This window comes from Mycteria americana, chromosome 2, assembly GCF_035582795.1.
Source record: "Mycteria americana isolate JAX WOST 10 ecotype Jacksonville Zoo and Gardens chromosome 2, USCA_MyAme_1.0, whole genome shotgun sequence".
Lineage (NCBI taxonomy): Eukaryota > Metazoa > Chordata > Aves > Ciconiiformes > Ciconiidae > Mycteria > Mycteria americana.
In genome coordinates this window covers 129,091,752-129,113,310 of record NC_134366.1, presented here as the reverse complement: position 1 = coordinate 129,113,310, position 21,559 = coordinate 129,091,752, and the positions used below count along the sequence as shown (strand labels likewise).

At 40.5% G+C, this 21,559-nt stretch overlaps 1 protein-coding gene across 13 annotated transcripts in view; it reads right to left on the bottom strand.

Moving 5' to 3' along the window:
- The window catches only part of LOC142406125 (chloride channel protein D-like), a 95,560-nt gene extending 74,690 nt beyond the window's left edge, over positions 1 to 20,870 (bottom strand). For 8 of the 13 annotated variants that reach the window (XR_012774447.1, XM_075494622.1, XM_075494624.1 and 5 more), the window contains exons 1-7: positions 20,586 to 20,870; positions 17,358 to 17,601; positions 13,771 to 13,965; positions 8,887 to 8,984; positions 5,379 to 5,479; positions 4,708 to 4,879; positions 2,938 to 3,109 (exon numbers count right to left, since the gene is read on the bottom strand). Coding sequence is in view for 12 of the 13 variants with exons in the window: in XM_075494622.1 (XP_075350737.1) it covers positions 2,938 to 3,109; positions 4,708 to 4,879; positions 5,379 to 5,479; positions 8,887 to 8,984; positions 13,771 to 13,965; positions 17,358 to 17,601; positions 20,586 to 20,728 (1,125 nt within the window). In the remaining variant the exon portion in view is untranslated. Of the gene's footprint in view, positions 1 to 2,937; positions 3,110 to 4,707; positions 4,880 to 5,378; positions 5,480 to 8,886; positions 8,985 to 13,770; positions 13,966 to 17,357; positions 17,602 to 19,139; positions 19,328 to 20,585 lie in introns of those variants that run through there. The other 5 variants (XM_075494627.1, XM_075494626.1, XM_075494629.1 and 2 more) reach the window with 5 other exon arrangements.
- Positions 20,871 to 21,559: the final 689 nt, after the last annotated feature.

Sequence of the window (21,559 nt, the reverse complement as noted above, 5' to 3'; positions counted from 1 at the left end):
ATCCCCCTTTGGTTTATATAATGACATTGCATTCTCCCTTCCAAATCCTAAGGAATACTCTTATTTTCTCCTTTAGTCTACATCTGTCAAAAGCCCGATATTCCAGCGTTTCACACTCAGAGGAGGGGTTTGAGTCTTAACCTTTTCAGAATTAATTGCATTCCCCATATCCATCAGAAGAGATTTCTTGGAGAAATAAATTAGGCCAGTAAACTGATATGCTGCTTTAACTCTGTTTGAACAGAACAGGCAAGAAAGGGGAGAGAGAGTCAGGGCTATTTCCCGCCCTGTGTAATAGAAAGAAAGACAACTCAGGGGACAAAGGATCCAAATCGGTGTAAATCAAGCTTCTCTCAGCTTGCACACAGGGGCATCACCAGCACTGGACAAGAGCACTAATCCTAGGCTGGGCCAGTGCCACCTTTCCTTTTCACCCTCGCAAGGCAGTGTTATAGAGAGGTAAAAATACAAAAGGAACGATAAAAATACAGAATGACCCAGAGACAAAACACACTGTAGGAAGATGCTATTCCTCTTCCCACATCTAGAGCACCCTGGGGCCAGCAAGCTCAGGACACATGACTCTTGAAAAGACGTGGGAGACAGAAGGCTGTGGGAAGGCAAGTCATAAGGCTGGTCCTTGTGCTTGCCAAGGAAAATGTCACCACATCTACCGTTTGCCGCAAAGAGCTGAGGACGAGGGTCAAGTGTCAGCATGGGGGGTAGAGAGAGGCAGCCAAGAAAGAAGAGGTGGGCAGATGCCTGTGGGGTCTGCCATGAGAAAAAAAAAAGAAAAGCATCTTACAAACCTGTTCGCTACAAGTCCCACATTCATAACTGTTTCCAAATGAAAGGCTGTGTGAAAAGCCAAAGCAAACATTCTCAATTCTTTTTGAACCTATCAAACAATATAGGAAAAATATGTGCATTTTATGGTTTGAGGGCACAACCTTTTAATTATGTTTTTGCATTGTAATGTCCAAGACCTTTTTTTCTCCTCAAAAATTAATATTTCCTCAAGCAACGCAGCTATTTATCTTGGATGAACATGAATTGAAACACAATCTGCCTCTGCAGAGAGGCACAGAAGAGTTATAACATGACACCTAGGGGAATTCAGAACACATTGCAATGCAATCCTCATTTTTCTAGTGCCTTTTCAACGGAGTTTCCTACAGTTCTCTTCACAGTTTCCAGCTATTGTTTTGCATATGCCGTACATGCAAGCTCACAGAGGCACTTGGAAAAAAAAGAACAAGTGCAGGTAATGGGGACGGCAGGGAGAAATTGAAGCAAATAAAATGTAGGCTTTTTCTCTCTACTGGAGCCGAATGAAACGCAGTTCTGTCATCCAAGACCAGCAAGTGTTCTGGCACATAATCACCTCTCACTTCCCTGCGATGAAGCACAGCCTCATGAGCACAAAGCTAAGGAAGATGCCAATCAACTGCTTTTGCCACTAAGGACTTATATCTGCATCAAGACCATAAAGTAATGGTTTACAAATGATACTTAAATTAAAATGTATTGAGCCATTGCAAGGCAATTCGGGCCTACTTTGGAAAAGACCTTACGGTTAGTGGTAATTGGGGGCTCTCAAAAAACTTACACCTAGTGTTCAGGCACCAACTTTCCCCCTTTCAAGTCTTACAGACTTAGTAGCTGGCCAACAAATCATACAGTAACTTCCAAAAGATGCATAACAGCAATAACAGAAGCAAAAATACCAGAGTGCATTTGTACTTAATGGATAAGTAAGTGCTAAAGTACCAAGAGGACACTGAAGGAGGAGTGTTTCCATAATCAATTTAATTATTATTTCACAATAGAGAAGTTTTTATGCACATACAACACCTTTCAAGCTAAAACATCAAAAAAATGCTTCCTAAAAAATTTACACAACCTATGACTAAAATGAACCCAATTTGGAGCAAGTGCCGATAAACAGCTACTTTATCAAACACTGTGCAACAGCGTACGAGGAGGGAAAATCCTGGCTTGGTCACTCTGGGTGAATTCTGACATCTGCAAAGATTTTAATGAGATCCTTTCGGGCAGAGCCAGCTGGACAGCCAAGACGAGGTTTAGTCATGGGTGAAATTTCCACACACAGTAACACTCATAGGACTTGAACGTCCTGCCGTGGAAGGGTGAAAGCTTCCCCCTTGTGACCTCAACATCACTTCTCTGTTGACTAAGCTGAATTTCAGCTGCGCCTTACAACTCACTGTTCCCAGGTGTTGCAACCCGGGAGGGCAAAGAACATCCTCTCTATTTGTAAGAGTATTATTTGCAAATCCTTTCGCTTTCAGAGGTTTGCCTGGAAAGTATTGCAGCGCAGGCTCAGAATGTTCTGTTATAAAAGGAGGGGGGCAGGAAACAGAAATACGAAATGTGTTCCAAGTGAATCTCAAAATTTTGAAATCTATAAGGCATAAATTTACCAGAGAGACCTGGAGGCTTCCCATTGCATCACTTGCCTATACTACTGCAAATCCTTCACTTACTCCATCCGGAAGGCCATATTCAGCCCCAACATAAAAAGGTGCATTGCACAAGGCCCTCAGCCCCCACAGAAGCCAAGCAGTGTGACCTACTATTTTTCGTAATCCAGAAGAAACAGAAGACAGTATATTCTGTTTTCTTGTTTGTAAATCACTGATGCCATTACTGTTTCTGTAACCCCCAAAAATTTAAAAAATAGGAAAACAGATAGATTTCTCAGTCAAAGTGTTATTTCCAAACTTACACTTCACAAGAAAAAGGTCCCAGAAAGAAAAAAAAAACCTCTTCAGGCAAGCTAGAAATAGCAGGCCAATAATTTATTTCTCTGTGGTTCAATGTGCATGGGATACTACCTGTGGTTCATTTAGCTGGAGCAGCAAAAGCTCAGCTCAACCTTGGCCACACAAATACCTGAAAACTTAACGTACTTACCATTATCACGGTGAGGGAGATGGTTAGTCTTGACACACCACTGAAAAAGGAGGCAGCTCCAATGGCAGCAAAGAGGCCTGGATCAATCCATGCTCCGTATTCATTAGTTTGAACACCAAAGATGGAAACAAGGATCAAACCGATTATCCTGCCATACAAAGCTCCTGTGTACCTGTATGAAAGAAGAAAAAGAGCAATCCTCTTGCCAATGATAGTGTTTTCTAGAAATGCTTCTAATATTCTGCTGATCCCAGATTAATTTTGTCAACTTCTGTAGTGACTCCTTTCCCAAGAAAAGCTCTAGCATCCTTCCTTAGTATGAGCATTTACTTAGTGCCAATCACTAGCATGAACCGCCAGATTTACTATACTTTGAAGAAAAAGGACTATCAGCATGTCTGTCTTAATGTCCTTCAAAGCCAAATGAGAATGAACCTTACAGGAACATAGTCAAAAGTATAATTCACAGATATACACACTGGGGTATTTCAGATAAAAAGCCTGCACTTCTAGAGCTCCAGCCTTATATAATTTCTTAAAATTAAGTCTACCTGTGCCCCATAAACCTGGCAAGTAAAATATTACAGCCATACAACAAATGGGCAAAATGGAGTAATAGGTATTAATGACCTGCCCAAAGCTAACCAGGAATGAAGCTGTGAAGAGAACCCAGGAGTCCCCAAACCAACCATATGCTACACTGAAGAGCAAAAACAAAATTTAGCACAGCTGGGCATGTAATTGCTGGCGTGATACACAGCATTTCATTCCATATGCAAGGAATTAAATATACAGATTCAAACATCAGCCAATGGATTTGTACAGACATTCACCTTCCAGAAATGATGAATTATTATTATTATTTATACAATAGCCATATATTTGATATGTATTATCTGATTTGGGGAGCATCATCTTGCACCATTACACAACTTTTCCCCATTTATTCATTCAATTGATTCATTTTATTGATGGATGCAGTTCTAGTAGTTCTAAAATGGTTATAAAAATCAGGTTATCGGGTCAGAAAAAACAGGTGCTGGCTGACAGACTTGACTATCTATATCTATTCAGCCAAGTACGCCATGTTTCAGCAAACACTGCATATTAAAAATTGATTTAGACAACAGTTTGGGGAGGGTAGGAGGCGAATACTCAGGGGCAGGGCAAAGGCAGATGGTTGTATACACACAACTATTTCTTTTTAGAATTTTTTTGGTATTTGAATTGCATTATGCTGGATATCCACTCTCCAGCTATGACTCCTTGCTTGGTGAACATTAAACCTCTCAACATTACTGTAAGAACTTTGCTCTAGTCTACCACAGCTTTCTAAAAAGTACAACAAAAGACCTAACTGCAGTTTTCTCCAAAGTCTAGAGTGTTGATGTCCAAGATTAAGATTCAGGCTATTATGTGCATAAGAAACAGATGAAAAGTCTGGATCTGAACACGTATTTCTACAGTTACAGAGATGGAGCCAGCAGCCGAGACTCTCTCTGGCTCCCCAAAGGATTCAAATGATCTACACTTGGAAAGTGTACAGTTTTGGCTATGGTCCTTCCACAGCTATTCTCAGATGATTTTTCTTCATTCTTTTCCACAATTTTAGCATCTCTTTCCAAGCAAACCATCCTGTTCCACCTATATAACCTCCTCCAAGCAATTATAGCTTTGCTATTGCCAAGCTTTCAGCTTACAATTCAGATTGTTGCTACTCAACACAGGCCTTTTGTACAGGAAGCTCAAACCAAGATGGGTGAAGCTTACAGCATAGGAATAACCAGGCCACTGGCAACAGCAGAACCTGCTGTCCAACAGCTGAGGATGAAATAAAATGCCAAAGCAGTGCAGAGGGATGCGTATCCAAATTCTTCATGAGTCCCACGTTTAAAAAGATATGTGATCCCTTGCTTCCCATTTTCAACTAGAAGCGCAGCAGCTGCAACACAGAGGAAGAGATGTGGAGAGATACAAAACATTAAAATGATCCTTTACAAAAATACAGCTTGTAGTAGTTCTCATTTGCCTAAGCCTGATAAAAAAATCAGCAAAGTACATAGATCAGTTAGTTGGAGTTTACATGACAGCTTCAGCATCTGGGGCACTTTCAGGAAAACAAGGAACATTTGTTCTTTCCAGTCTGGTCTGTGTGATGTTAATCTGGATCTAAACAAGGAGAAACTGCAGCCATTCAAGCCAAAGAAAGGCAACCGTACTACTTCAGCAGGGCTCTTTCCCTGTTCTTTTCAGAGCTAATAACTCAGGAACTTCCCAGCATATTTGGCTCAAATATGGAATTTAGTTCTGATATATCCCTCAAAAGGGAGCACTACATTACTTTGAAGAAAACCTGCGTTATGAGTAAATATACTTGGATATCACCTCAAGTTACATAAATCCAATTTGTTCCCAGGTATCAATCACTTAGCTCCCCTTACCTTGATTGAAGGTTTGATTAGAATATCTGACTCCATCTGGACCAACCCATGTGCTTGATGAACAGCTATATTGGGAAATTTCCCTCTTGAACTGATTTATGCTTAAATATTAAAAACAAAACAAAAAAAATAAATGGATGAATATAACTTGCCTTAGTGCCTGTACAGAATGTGTCTATTAGATATAAATTTTACACAAAAAGCCTACTTTCCCTTATATCTCCCAATTAAGTTGTTTTATTAACTAATAAATCTAGTTTACTAGATTAGTTTATTAATTATTCTACTGAATGAATAAATCTGGTTTATTAATGCTCATATTCCTCTGCATAAACCTCCCACTGCTGAAACCCGAAATTTCCAAAACCAAGAATCACATTACACTGCCTAAAACCAGAAAACAGGAAAAAAAATCTGATTAAAATGCCCAGCCTGGCCTTGATCTCCTTGACCACACATATCATTGTAACTCTATAAAACGGGATTAGCAGACCAAAAAATTAACACTTCAGTGGGTAAGCACAGCATCCCAAGCTGACAGATGCATTTGCAGCTCGAAAGCTTTGCACAGGAGAGTGCCATGGAGAGCTGGAAGGACTTAGAGGTTTCCTCTTCCACAGCAGCACAGGCTATACCCAAACCACACCTGAAAGATGTTTGTCCAACACATTCTTAAAGCTCTCCTTCGGTAAATACTGGCACCAGTTATTTCAACATCTTGCAACTTAGACTGCCGGTTATCATGCTGACCATGACCAGCCTTTCTGTACAGCACTACTATTCCTGGACACTTTCTCAATCTCTGTCGTCTGGAGCAATTGCACTCTCCAAGCAGGTATGACTTCCTTCTTCCAGTTTGGAAAGCATCCAGTATGTTTTGGACATCACCACAACCTAAACAGTAACAATATGAATTCTGTTTCTGGAACAAAGAGCAGGAGATCTGTGGTATTTGACCCACCTGATCCCTGCTCAGAACTACAAGGAAAACTTAAAATGCAGCCAACATCTAGTGCAAGAAAATTTCTTCCAGACCCCAGATTGGCAACCAAAGGAACACAAGATACTTCCCAATCTTGTATTTGCTTTTTACATTAATCCAACCACTCAAACAAGAATATATTCCAAATTCATAATGGTCAATAAAAAATAAAGAACTTACTTACTCCATCCTGCTTTAGAAATCATATGATTGTGTAACCCACTTACAGCAAAGCCTCAAGTTCTATACAAATGTCTTTGCTACCGGTAAAGGAGTGCGCACACAAAAAACCAGCACATCTGAGAGGCAATTTGAAGCTTGCAGCAATGCCAAAACAACAGAGAGAGAAACAACAGAAGAAAGGTTTTTTACAATTAAAATATGTGGTTGAGCAAGAAGAATAAAGCACAAAGAATGGAGATGTAGGACTCGTTTACACACAGGGGTTTGTACCACTGTCTTTCCATTTGAAATCAGTATATGTAGTAGAGACAGATTTCTCCCTGGTGCGAATGGGAGGACGGCACTGCCACACTACGTGCTGAAGGAATACATGTGCTGTTCCGAAGCCCTCCTTTACCTCCTTCTCCTGCCTCCCCACAACCTCCTATTCCTCCTTCTCCTAGGAATACCAAGGCCTGCTGGAAGTGCTACAAAACGCTACTGAAAGCACTGTTCCAGTATAAATTTATGAGGATAAGCTATGCTAGAAGGAAGCGCTGTCATACTGGCATAGCCACATACAGCCCCATCTGGAGCTGCAGCTCTTGTACTGTCATGGTTTAAAAGAAAAAACATACACTTCACCGAGCTGGATCAGTACAAAAGACAAAACTAAGCATCTTACCATTTTTTTGTTATAAGGTTCTTATTGGATATCTTAAAGTGGCAAGGGTGCCTGTTACTAACCTGTTGGATCTTCAAAGGTTAAAAGCCTGCCTCTGGAGCACTGACTAAGAATCTCAGATTATGCTGAGATGAGCCAAATCTAAAGGATCCTAATTAAAATCTCACGACTGCAACCACAATTCCCTTTTTAAGTTTCTAAGACTGGGAGAACAGTGAACAAGCTTCTTTTCCATGTTTAGTCTTGTACATTATTACAAGCTCACTAGAGACATCATCACTACCTTCAGCACAGGCATAGCCTTGCGAAGTCCATGGCAATTTGGTGCTTAATTCCCTTCAGATCTATCCATTTTCAACAGGATGTACTCTTTATAACTTGTAGCCACACCAAATGAAAAATTGGCATGAAGACCATTTAGCCTCTAGATTGGATCAGCCTGACTATTTTTGATTCAGAGACAGACAAAAAAAGCCATGAAATTATCGTGGTTTCAGATGTTTTTCCTTTAGAGCAAAAATAGTTCTGTTTTGAAAAATAACATTTTGCAAGCATTTAGTCCTTAAAATAAAAAGGGATGTCAGGGTGAGGAAAAAGCAATCCAAATAGCCGTACACACCAAGTCCTGGCACTAAGTGACAAATTTTGCTTTTATAAAGAATATGTAAATACGTATCATCACAAACAATACTGAACCAGGTATTGCAAGTCAAATGACAGTCTAGAGTTGGTGGCAAGAATGGGAAAGTACATCTGCTTTCTATATACTTAAATAAGCTCTTCAGAGTCCAGTCACCAATGGCAAGTTATTCAGTATTTACAGTTCGTATTATGCAATATATATGATGCTGCCCACTTGGAAGGAGGAATTCATGAATTTTACAAATTTATGAATGTACAAAACTACAAGTTGGTAGTGACCATTTTCAATGACTGTGAAATCAAACTGTCATTTAACCTCAATCTGACCAATTCTTTTTCTACTTCCTCTGGATTCCTCACAGGTATTTCTCAAGAAAGATACTTGGACTGCAAAACCTGTATCAGATTCAAGGATCTCTTCAACTGTATCACCCATAAAAATCCCTAGCCATCCAGCCAAATATTCCCTGCCTGTTTATTAACACAATATCTGTCATTTTAAGTCCCCAGATTACAGTTTGTGCTGTAGTGGCGTGCACCTCTGATGTGTTCTTATATAGATGACTGATCAAATCATGTCCCTCCGCCAACAGCAGCTGACTGAAGCTGAGAATAACAAAGGTTTTTCATCAGTTTCCAGTTCCAGCTTTCCAGTTAAAGCACAGCCTGTTTCCTACAGGCTTATATACCTTTTAAATGAAAATTAGGATTCTAAATTGAAAACGTGCTTGCGTGATACATAACAGCCACATTTCAGGCTCTTTTCATTTTTGAAATCCCTTTTGTTTCTTTCTTTCTCCTTTTTTTTCCTTTAATTTGACATGATATCAAATGCCTCTCATTGGAAAAGTTTAAGTGTGATTAAATTTCAGTGATTAAAAGATTAAGTGTGATTCTTGTCTCTACATGAATTCTTTTTAAACATTCAGCTCTGATGCACCTTTCAATTTTTCCATCCCAAATCCTTGTAACAACTAGGAGAAATGGTTAATAATTGTATTTACATAGATATGCTCCTGGTGACTCTTACCACTTACATTCCTGAGTTGTTTCTCAGCTGGTAGTTTCTCACGCTCATGACTGGAGTGCAAGGAAAGAAATAGGGTAAGTATACTGTAACTGTCGTCGTACATACCTGCAGACATTAAAATAAGTAAATAGACTATCATGAGGTGTAGAAACAGACAAAAACAGAAAGAAAAGTGCCGGCAGTTACCACAAGGAAATTGTCGTTTTGTCTTGTTCACATGTCCCAGATCAGCATTTGCTCCTAAGCAGCCACTGAGGCCCAGATTTATCTCACCTAAATGCAGGGACTCAACAGTTGCAACTAGGTAATTGACCTCCAACTCTGCAGCCACCAGAGAGCCACCGCTACCTCCAGAGAGAAAGATTTGCAGCACGTGGGATGTTCTACATGTGCCCAGCCTCCCCGCCACGTGCCACATTCAGCCAGAGCTCCTTGCAGGCTACCAGCCTGAGGCTGCAACTTGTGCACAGCAAGGACTCGGGATCTATGTGTCTTTCATTAAGGACCTAGGTTTTTGGTTGGCACTTAAAATTATGCTGGGTGTCAAAAACAATCCACTACTTCAATTTAAGTTACTTCCTGATTTATGCAAATTTGAAGTCCCTGGTTAGTATGAACAGCTGAAGACTTGTTTCTAAGTTGTAAACTTATTGCTCCCCTTCCCTTTTAAGGAGGATGTTACGAAAGGACTAATATTCAGGTAATCAACAGGAAGAAGTTCCTAGACATCCTAGCAATACTAGACAGCTATAACGCCTAAAGCAGATTACATACTATACAGTAGAGACACAGCCATTGCAATCCAAATGGATGAAGAGACTTTATCAGGTCCTTCTACTAGTTTTCCATATACCCATTTTGAAGTGCACATGAATGAAACCAAAAATGTTTTAAATAGAGCACAGCAGGTGGTGTTTTCACAGGCTGCTTTGCATTCGGCAAAAGCAAAGGAAGTTTTTACATGAGATGACTGTATTTCAGTTATGCATATTTTTCAACATAACAGAGTTCAATATAACATAGTTATATTTCATTCAAAACTGATTTTTTTTAATCTTAGTTGAGATCAATTTGCATTTCTAAATAAATGAAGATACATCCAAAAAAAAGATTTAGACAAGATTTCAGTAGACTTCTGGAGAGAAATTACCGGAACACACACACAGCCATAATAATAACATATTTTCCAAGCACAAGGTTTCACGCACTCTGTGGATTGTTATAAAACAGCTCAGGTAGCACATTTATAGAAACCCTCAAGCTGAGATTCAGCTGTGTGCAGCTGTGACGATTTGTCAGACAATCGTATCTCAAGCCTTTGTTTCCCTGTATCTCAAAGATTATAAGCTTATGGGCAGAGCGCATCTACAAGAGATAGATGAAACTGGGAGTAGTTCAGTCTTCACAAAGCTTAGGTCAGGTTTTGTTTCTGAAAACATAACTCTGGGACAGTTCAAACCCAGGTCAAGTTTTTGCCAAAGCCCCAAAGTCCAAAGGGAGCTAGAAGGACAGCTAGCCTGGAGCCAGTGGCTACATATTTAAAGTAGTAGCCTATCTTCACAGCTAGGTAGAAAAAAAAATAATCCTTCAAGTAACCTTTTAAACCTTTGACAGTTTAATATATAAGTATATATGCATATATCCTTAAATTGTTCACCCTGCCCATGGAAACACTGAGCTTTTGGAACAGAAGCATTAGTCAACATGATTAAAAAATTAGAAAAAGAAAGATAGCTCTGCCAGATTCTTGGCAGAACATTATCTACATTGTGATTTCCTCACAGAGAGAAAGGTGATGAATTGAGGAGAAGCAAACGCAGGCCAAGGGGCAGAAGGGCACTTAGGAAGACGGCTTTGCCTAATCTATGGGCTGAAGATTAGATATTCAATTCCAGTCAAAGGAATGGTACTCCGGGTTATGTTGTGGGTGTGGAAGAGACCGTGATGAGTTCTTTGCAAGTTTAAATGCAGACTGGTTTATACAAGATTATTTTTGGTCAAAGTCACTGTGACATAGTTTCTTTCAGTTGCCTGATTATGTGAGTTTATTTAAAAAAAAAAAAAAAAAAAAAAGATTGTATCGTTCTCTCTCAGATCAAAGAGTTTCTTTCCTGCCATTTTTTTGCCTAGTTATAATAAAATAAGGACTGTGACCTGAGCAGGATCTCCTAGAGCTAATAAAAAGGAAAAACAGTCTGAATAATAGTTCATGCTACAAAGGTAATGTAAAAAAACAGTATTTTTGTCTTTAATTTAAAGGATGAAGACAAAAATATATAAACAGAAAAGCTCTTGTAAGCACTATAGCCCTACAAAACACATTCTGTTCTCCCAGTTTCAGGTATGATCTGGCAAGGTGCTAACTGCTCCGTGAACTTCGGAGTCAGTAAGGCACCACTCCCTAAACAACGTAAAATAACTCTTAGGAGGCATTTTCTTTACGTCTGACACTACATCTTTGCTAGCTGATCTTAAGTTTAATCCTATAGTATCTTCTGACATACTGGGTCTTGCTGGCTTACGTTGTGGCTTGTTTTGGTTTTTTTCCTGAAAAGTAATACGGAACTGTGTGGGTTTTATGTGTTTAAGTAGTTTATGCAAGGTTTTTGTAATGTACTATGAGAAAGCCAAATCTTTCCCAATAGTAGGGGAAGAGGCTGTCAAACACAGAGCTCCGGTTCCAAATTGTTAAAATAGTAATTGCTACAAACCTGACCTCTCACAAACAGAGGTCCTTTGGAAACCGTGGAGTTTACACAGGACTAATGGGAGTCACACATGGGACACTACTCCTCATCCTGCCGGTCTGCAAACTGGATTTTTTGTTAAGCTGTCTCATTGCAGCGCTCAACAGCACAAAGTGCCGAATCCTTTGCAAGACCTGGGAGCAAATTTGTAGCACAGCGAAGGAAGGCTGGGCAGTGGAAAGACTCTCCCTGGAGCTGAGAAACCCCCTTTTCCCTACCTACCTTACCCACTCCTTCAAACGTGGAAGCAAAAAGCTTCAAGTGAGCTTCCTCAAGGTGCCTCCCCTCAGCGAGATGCTGAACAAACACGGCTGCAGACTGAAAAGCCGACATCTTGCCACTAAGAGGAGCTAAAATCCAGTTGTCATCGGTGGCATGGGCCTGCTCCAGCACAGTCCGTTGGCGGGGATCCCTCCTCCTCCTCCTCCTCCTCCTCTTCCTCCTCCCGCAGGTCAGGTTTCACCTCTGATGTGCCAGCAGAGAACCCAAGCAGCAGCATGCTGCTCCGAGAGGAGGAGGAGATGGACTGCCATAGCATGCACCCCTTGCAAGGACTAAACGAAATGCACTCTTTCTGACCCTATGGAGAGGAAAAATAGTGCAACCTACGGGAAACATCCACACCTCGGTACCCATCTGCGGAGAGCTTGCGGAGAATTGACCATGTGCCTCAACCTACGGTTATTCACACTTTTAGCTCCAAAAGTTTACCTTTTCATATTTAAAATACGAATTGTTTTCCTCCCAGTATCATCCAGGTTGCTGATGTGAGCTAAGGTGATTGCTTTTCCCTGACGTTTATGTCCTTTTGTTGGCTAGAAGTAGAGGCTGCTGAAGGCATGTCTGGGCTGATGGGAGGAGAGCATCTATGCGGCCAATCCATTGGCCTACAATTGACCACCCCTCTCTCCAGGAGGGAGGCAAGAGATAGTATACAATAGTATATATAAAAGATATATATAGCATACATAAAACGCACTGGCAAGTCTGCCTAAGAGAAGGCAGAAGAAAGGGGCTTTGGTGTGCACCGATTTCCCTAAAGAAAGATCATCTCAACACTTGAAAAGATCCAAAAACTCCTCAGAAAGACTTCCTCAAAAATGGTGGGAAAAAAAGAAAAATTATGACAAGCAGATATTAATTTGAGAAACTTGCAGAGAAACCCAAATTTGCACAATTTACTAAAAGTGCAGTAGAAAAGCTCTGAAGGTTTCCTTCCTCCACATTTAACAACATAGTTAAGTTATAACCAAAGCATAAAATTGAAAATTATGAAAATATTCAAAATATAGGAACCTTTTGTCTACACCCTTTTTGTTCCAATGGCATGACCCTCCTCCCCAAAGCCATACAATGGCAAATGGAAACTCCAAAGCCTAGAGGTAAAGTGGCCCCGTCATGCCTTATCTGGACATCTGAGGTTCCAGGCTGACCTCCATCAGTAACAACTAGGATAACTGACTCCAGACACATAGTTAGCTCCAGAAAGTTTTCTGCACCTATGCATAACTTTTAAACCCTCTACAACATTTATTCTTCATGCATCTAATCTTCGCACAACAGGCAGAGGTCTCCTTTGTTGTCCTGAGGCAAAAAACCATATGGTTATGGTAATAGTCTCCTAATTGTTCTTTCCAATGTAACAGCTGAAAAAGTGCCCAGGTGCAGAGGTGTGGAGGAGGATGTCCACCTGGTTCTGCTACATGAGCAAGCTGTGTGGGGTAATGAGAGCATCAATCGCTAGCAAGGAAAAATGGAGGAAAATGGATGAAATCTACTTGTGATAGCCCTCCACAGATTGCAAATAAATGCAAAAGCACCGCAACATAACTGCTACATGTCACTAAGTTGAAGTAGTATCATTGGAATAGAGCAGCAGTGGAAGAGCAACTCTACATGTAAAATACTTCAGGCATTAAAAAATAAAACAAAAAACCAAAACAAAACATGTCCTCTCCATTCTTATATACCAACCAACATTAAATGCCTATATGTACTTTGGAAATCCATGTTTGCTGTACTCTGTTTGCACATTATCAAGCACCAGCAGGTGAGATCCACTTTTACATCCAGCCAATTTATGACCTGCCCTCATTAGCCACTGTAAATATTATATAATCAAGAGAACTGTATTATTTACTTACAAGGATGAGCACAGTTTCCAACAGCTTGCTTGTTTTTCTAAGGTATAATTTTGGAATTGAATTAAAGAACTGCATACGTAATTTATTAATCTTTATATTTAGGGAAACAAAGAGAGCTCCTAGAAGACCTCCAAGCATTCCAAGGAGGATGGTTGGAATGAAGGCCAAGACATTCATGTCCAGCAAGTTCTTAACCTGAGTCAAAGAAAGGAGAAAAAATGTTGTGAGCATCCTGCCAGTGACATGAAATATTGCACCCTCTCTTACAAAACTTGATACCACAAAGTAATTTCTATACAGGAAATAAATCTTTCCTTGCAGTTGAGGGAGCTCAGCTAATTAGTTTAAAGCTAATTAAACTCTTTGTTGTGTACTCTTCTTGCACACCTCACAGGCGTGGAACAAGCAGGTAGACACCGGTGTTAGCACACTCTGCAGAGACCTCTATGATGCACTGCAGTTACCACAAGCACTCAGCACTTCAGGTGACATCCAAATAACATGACATATTGGCCTTAATGAACACTTCAAAAGACTCTGCTGAACCAGAGTTTTGCTCACTGTGTCTATATCTACATCATAATTCGGGAAAGTTCATTTATTAAGTGTCAACCTGCAGCCATGTGCATTGAGATAATTTATAAGTAAATCTATTCAAGTAAAACTGTGAAAATTGATGCTGAGCTGGAACAACTCACAGAACAACAAATCACAAACACAGAATATAATCTGGCAGCTGGAATAGTAATTGAATTTTCTGCTTGATTCCTCAATAGGCAGCAAGGATGAGAGCAATGTCATGTTTTAACTTTACCTTCCAACCAACAAAAAGGGGTCAACAGATCAGTGGCAATCTATTAAAAGTTGTGAGGATATGATTTCCTTAGCCCAGGCTTAGAGTTACACAGCTTTTTGTCAAGATTAGGATCTGGACAGAGTAAGAGATCACGAAATGCTCAAAAAGCTACCTGGCAAGAAGCAGTAAGGGCACATGTCAAGGGTTGCCTGCAAAAAAACCTAAACTAGTATCATCTTGGGGGTAGCGGATAGGAGAAACTGTCAGCCTTCCTGAAATTGCTTGAGCAAGTGCACAGGCCCTCTTACTATTCAAACTCTTTTTTCTTCCTCCTCCTCTTCTTCTTGACCGTTAATCTTATTCTTGTTCTGCTGCAACTAGCCTAGACTTTAACAAATCCACCAGGTGGCTGTTCTAAATACTGGTGGTATTTCCTGAGAGGAGGAATACCAGGGTCAAAATCCAACCAAGCTTGAAGAGTTGGTCCATAGGGTGCTGCAGACTGAGAAACCGGGTCTGGAACGGGGAGAACCCCAGCAGCCATTCCCAGGCACAAGAAGCCCCACACCTGCAGGGTACACTCGCAGGGAAAGACTTAAGGTGTATCGTGCCTTATAATCAGGACTACAACCATCACATATATAGGTACTCTATGTACTAAGCAAAACATTAATAATGCTATTTTGACCAATATAGCTGCAACGATATCTGTCCTTTTCCAAAGGATTTAAAGAGATCTAAGGTTTAAGAAGTTGAAATTCAGAGAGAAGTAGCTTCATTTGAAGTAGAAAAATTGGGTTTTATTTACTGCGGGATCCAAATATCTTGCATTATATTCCACTTAATTCCAATCCTGCATTAAAACTAAAAATGGACATTCATGGTTTTATTGCTTTCTCTCCCTGCCTCCATTTCTCCTAAGGGAAAGATATAATGAGATGTTTGTTTTAAAGTAATATATGCACATTACACTGCATGTGTGTGGCAATAAAGGTAAGGTCAAGCAAGTGCTCCACACGCTGGGAATGAAAGGTGGCACAGCGTATTGTTTGTTTTAGTTGTAGTATCAACCACAGGCTTAGGCCAGTCATCAAGAAAAATCTGTTACCTACAGAGCAAGTTTCACCTTTACAAATAATCCAATGGTCTACGTAACAATTCAGTGAAGCTTCCTGAAAATCTCATGCTCTGGAGTACAATAAATTCCCCTTGTAACATTATGCTAGGTAGAATGAAACTAAAGAAAACAAATAGTTTTCTTGAGAAACATAACCCACAAGCTTTCAACTCAGAGTTTACCCACTGTAAACTGTGTTGGTTAATGCCACAAAACATGAAAGAAGCAAAATTTCCCCTGAGCCCCGTGTTCAGTGAAATGAAAATGTTTCTGGTTATCTGTACCGCATTGAGAGCCAAAAACTATTGAACCCTGCCAGAAGTCATGTTGATAATAATTTGAGCTAGCTTTGCCCTCTAACGACACTAAGAGAAGACAGAAGGAGACAGAATCCACTGCTTTTTTCAGAAAACATCCTGAAAGGAGTGTTGAAAGAGCAATGCTTATTGTAAAATAGCAATTGAAGTGAACCTACTCTCCCTTGTGCATGCAGCTGTTCATTACACAATACTTTGGCTTCAGCAATGAATCTGGCTTCAGAAGGCCTGACCTCTTCCCTGTCCATGTAGTCTCACCTTTCTGCCACAAATTTTTATCATCTTGGTTGTGTCACTGCAACTGTTTGGGGGACTGCACTATGGTCCACAAAAAGGATTTGGGTTGAAAATCAATGCCTTCTCTGCTTGCCCCAGCTAAACTTGTGGTAAAGGAAATATACCCCAAATACTTTTGCACAGCATATGCAAAATCATTATATCAGGCAGCATGCACACAAAAAAATGTTGCTTATTTTCCCAAACAAGGTATGCCTGCATGTGGAAAATACCATAATCTCTGGTTTCTGCATTGCTAGAGAGACACAAGCCAGAAGAAATTCAGAGATCAATGAAAGTGATCAGAAAAATGTACTTAGTAGCAAAAAGTGGACTGGGATTCAGAAGACCAGGGTTTTATTTCTAGCTCTCTAATTGATCTTCAAGTCAAATACAAAGAAGGATATTTAGGCAAGAAGAAGTGAAGATCATGATACTTGCACATCGCTGTTGGATCATCTTGCAATAAAAATGAGCAAAAGACATGATAATAAAAGCAACTATTTTTAGATGGACACAAGGTAAAATTCAAAGATCACGGTTGTGTCATGCTGGAAGGAATAAAGTAAAGGTAGCTGAGGCTGAAGGTCACCTCTGTCGTGCAACCAGGAACGAACAGTGATTATATGTTTTCAAATGTTTCATCTGTAAGCACCAAGGAACAGGGGCACAGTGCAGCAATGCCTGCAGCAACCACAGAGAGCTGAAGCCAACTACAGAAGGAGAGGACATCCTGTTTAAGAGCTTCTCTGCTTTTTCCTTTACTTCGAAGTATCCCTCTCCTATCCAGCACCCATACAGAAAGTTATCTTAATAACTTATACGATTAGCTCATAAGCAAATAGTAGATGCTTTGTCTATTTTTTTGCTTTAATTCAGAACAAAACAACTCTGTGTTGTATCTAAGTGATTACCAGATGTAAAGTGTGAAGGCTTCCATAACCACTGATCTGATAACTGTACATATACCATCCTTTCCCCTTCTCGTTCCCTCTTCCCCGCTACTCCCCCAGCAACAATGCTGAAAGAGACAAGCCTAAAATCCTGCATCTATTTCCTCCCACGCCCACCCAGTACATACCCAAAATATAATTCTTTTCTCTGCTTCAAAAAATCCAAAATGACCTCTGTAAACAAACCCAGAGAGAGAAGAGGACAGTAAATCTGTGGTGAAGGTAGCCATCAAGCAGCAGAAGAAGGTTTGCCAGGCCAGCCTGATGTCCCAGAACGAAGACACTTCTTCTAATGTGAACAAGAGCCCGCCGATGGGGGCACGAAATACCGAAGCTATCCCTGCTCCCGCGCCAGCCGTAATGAAACTGCGCCTGCAACAGGTAGAAGAGTCAAAATTTGGGTAACGTGGAAAAAACAGAAACAAAAAACCTCCATAAACATAATTTCCTGCCAAAGCTGCATTTATGGGGCTGAATTTAAAGACCTGCTGGTTTATTTGGGGGTTGTTATAGTGCTTTGCATCTCTAGGATTTGAGTTCAGATCCGTCCGTCTTGACCTCTGGCCTTGACAAAACTCTCAATCCTGTAACATTGCGCGGGGACCACTGCGCCATGCCAGCGAGCTGCTCGGCTAGCGCCGACCAGCCTAAAGCCAGGCAGACGTGCCACTTCACACCCTGGAAGCAGTGCAGTCACAGGGGTGAAATACTGCAGGGAAAAAAGGTAGGAAAGTCTGGGATTCACTAGAGAATGAGAGTACAGCCCCAGAGCCCGTAGGCTTAACAGGCCGCCTCAGTCTGTAAATGTCTGAGAAATCCACGGGGAACATATATGCCTTGTCTCCCTGTAAAGGCGTGGAGCTCACATACACCCCGCAGAGCAACAAACTTCTGTGGCTGTAAGCTGCACTAAGAGCTCAAATGGCAGAGATCTGCATTGAGAGCCAGTTCCAGTAAAGAAAAAAAAAAAAAAGGGAAAAAAAAGAAAAAGAAAGGAAAAAAAAGAAAAAAAAAGAAAAAAAGAAAAAAAAGAAAAAAAGTAAAAAAAGAAAAAAAGGAAAAAGGAAAAAGGAAAAAGGAAAAAGGAAAAAGGAAAAAGGAGAAAGGAGAAAGGAGAAAGGAGAAAGGAGAAAGGAGAAAGGAGAAAGGAGAAAGGAGAAAGGAGAAAGGAGAAAGGAGAAAGGAGAAAGGAAATTCTAGTGTTGTAAAGAAAGGCATTAATGGGCAGTCTTCCTTTATACATTTATTATTATTTATGTTCCCACACACAACATAATTTTCTTTCCAAAGCACCCATTTCATTATATGAAAACAACATCCTGCATCAGACAAAAGTTACATTGTTAAGGAAGGCCACAGTGTGCAAAACAGAGGAAAGGATATAGAAAGAGGAAATAAAATTATGCTTGAATTATGCCTTGGAAAATTAGATTCAATCCAGCCTTTGTGGAGGATACTGGAGCGATGCTGACACATATAACGCACTAATCACTAGTGCTCACCAGCTTATAAAACTTGCGTCCTCTGGATGTGCCACCTGAGACCTCAGGGATAATTTGCAGAAATGCTGAGCATTCAGTACTAGCTGAAGTCAGCAAGTATATGAAACATTTGAGTATTTTTTAATATTAGAAATGCCAAGTTCTCAGCAAAAAAACCCAACTGATCAGAGTCATCTCCAAACATTAGGGGGCCCTTTTGACTTCTCTGTGGTGTCCACAAATTTTATCAGTAAAAAGATGGGTGGCAATGAGGATAATGGACAGAAAGTAAGGGAAAAGATTAGAGAGTTCATGTGTCAAAGCCCTTAACAAAGCCCACCAGTAAAGCTACACAGCCAACTTTATGTCTGATACTTCCCAACTCACAAATGCTGAGTTAGACACTCTTGTGCATGGATTTTTACTTACATGTTGTATCTTCACAGTGACATTGTTTCCAGCAGCAGGGAACTCAAAAGGTACTGCACGCCGCAGTAAAAGCTGGGCGAGCTTTGCCTGAACATCTCCAATTTCTTGCTCCAGCCAGTTGTATGTGCTACGTGTCCCACCAGTAGTATTGACTATGAAATTGGACCCCTCCTACACATACATTACAGCTGCCCGATGGAGGGATGTCTTAAGATCCTTCAACATCCTAGCGCTTGCTGAGTTACTGCTCTGTCTGTGACTGTACTTGAGGAGGGTACAACTCTTGAGCCTACTTAATAACTCCAAAAGATACCGGGAGAGTGGGAGTCTTTCATCCTGGTCTTTGTAAAGAAGCGAGGTATGGCTTAGGCTGAAATTTGTCTCTGCTGCTCACCAACAATCCTCTCTGTGAAGGGGACTTCCACACAACCTGTCTCTCCCAGGATGGTTCCTGACTGCAAGCTAATGCTTCTATTCTAATTATACTATAAGTGGATTCTGCAGAGAAAAGCAAAAGTTCTCGCTGCTTCTCTCACCACAATTGCTGATTTCTTCCGTGACTAACATTTTGTTTAACTAGCGCGTCTCAGATTTATTTAAATGACTGATCTTAAAAGGCTAAAGGCAAAGGAGATCCTGTATCTTCCCTTTGGTGCTTTTTGATTTTCTTTTAAGCTACAGATAGTTCACAGTGGCTGTTCATTTGAATTCTTTGTATTTCTTTAGGAAATTAACACATGGGAGTCTTTCTTTTTTTCCTTGCTTTAGGAAAAAAACCCCAGTATTGTACAGGGGTTTGTATGTCAACATGACAATAAATACCATCCAGAAGATATAAACTGGTTTGTAATTTCTTTTCGTGGAAACTAATCTCATTAATTTCAGTAGAACTGTTCACAAGAGAGAGCTTACCAGAGTTATCTCACAGACATGCATGAGCAGAGAAGAGCCAGATTAAAAAAGTGTCACAAACAATTTACTTTTTCAAAACTAGACAAATAAAGCAAGGCCCCCCTGTGCACATTGTGCAATCCCCATCATCTCTTTTTTTCCTGGGCCAGCATCGTTAATTTGAGGATAAAGCCTATGTCTGAAAACCCTGCATTTTTCTCCCTCCTTGTACAACCCCCAGAAGGCAATGGGAAAAGGTCTTCAGTATTAATGTATTATTTCACAAGTGTTCAATAAAACAACTTATCAACTTTCTTTCAACTAAAGAACTTTAAAGTCGTTTAATTAAACAACTTTCTTTTAATCAGAGCGGGTGGCTTTTTCCCCATTCCAAAGTGACAAACAGCAGGAGGGCTGAAAGATTGCTCGAGCAGCATCTCCATTTCCCTTCCAGATGCAATGGGCTCGCCAGCGACTCACCGGACACCCCCAGGGTGCCGAGGGAGGGCGGCAGGGTGGCCCCCCCAGAGCCCCACAGCTCTGCCCATCACTTACTTATCAGCTGAATTCCGAAACCTGGTGAAGATCGGGAGGTGGACGCCAAGGGTGTCCGACTGCAGCTGGCTCAGGCCACAACCCAGGAGAGCACTAAAAGTGACGTTGTATAATTGAGAGCACTCTTTTGGTAAATTATTCATAAATCAGCCACGGTTTAAAGGCAGGGGAGGACAGAGCCTTAGCCGGTGCGCAGCAGCAAAGCTAGATTGGTTTCAATAGATATAAACGTGGAAAATGTTGAACACATCTTTTAAATATGCAAAGTCCTGTTGACATAAAGCAGAAGGCTGTTTAAGACTTTCAGATTCTTGACTCAGAGACTTAAATGTCTCTTTTGCAAGGAGTGTTGCAATGATAGACCATGAAATGCCTTTTGAAGAACTGCATATTAATGTCTGCCCAAGTGTGGTGACACGCCAGACTATAGTCCATCATTTCAATCATCTGTTCCCAGGTTAATGACCATGGCAGTCAGAACAGCCCTACTTCTAACAGAAGATGTGTAATGATTTAAATTATTACAGTGTGTTCCCAGGCAGCACTTCAAACTACATTTAAAAGGGGGGAAAAAAAATCCAAACCCTTAGTGAAATGAAAAGTCTATTCATTGTATAATCTTGGAAGACTTTTCTACAAGACTTAAATTAGGAACCTTAATGAATCTCTCAAAGGCTTTTAGCAACTTACGTGTGTTTATGTTTAATAAAAATGGTGGAGGGTTCCAGCTAAATTAAATTAAACTAGCTCTTAATTCCTATGTTTTGAAAAGGCATCATGTTAATACCGTGCTGACTTTCTTCATGGAAATATGATTCAATTCTTTGGCTCATGCACCACTGTTACCAACCCAGCACAAAGGAAAAAAAATCACAGCTGCAGTCTCTGAGCTCCTGGAGACAAATGTCTGAAAGCAAAGGGAAAAAAAAAAGAAACCTAAAGGGAGAGCTAAACCTTGGTAATCATTGTCTGGA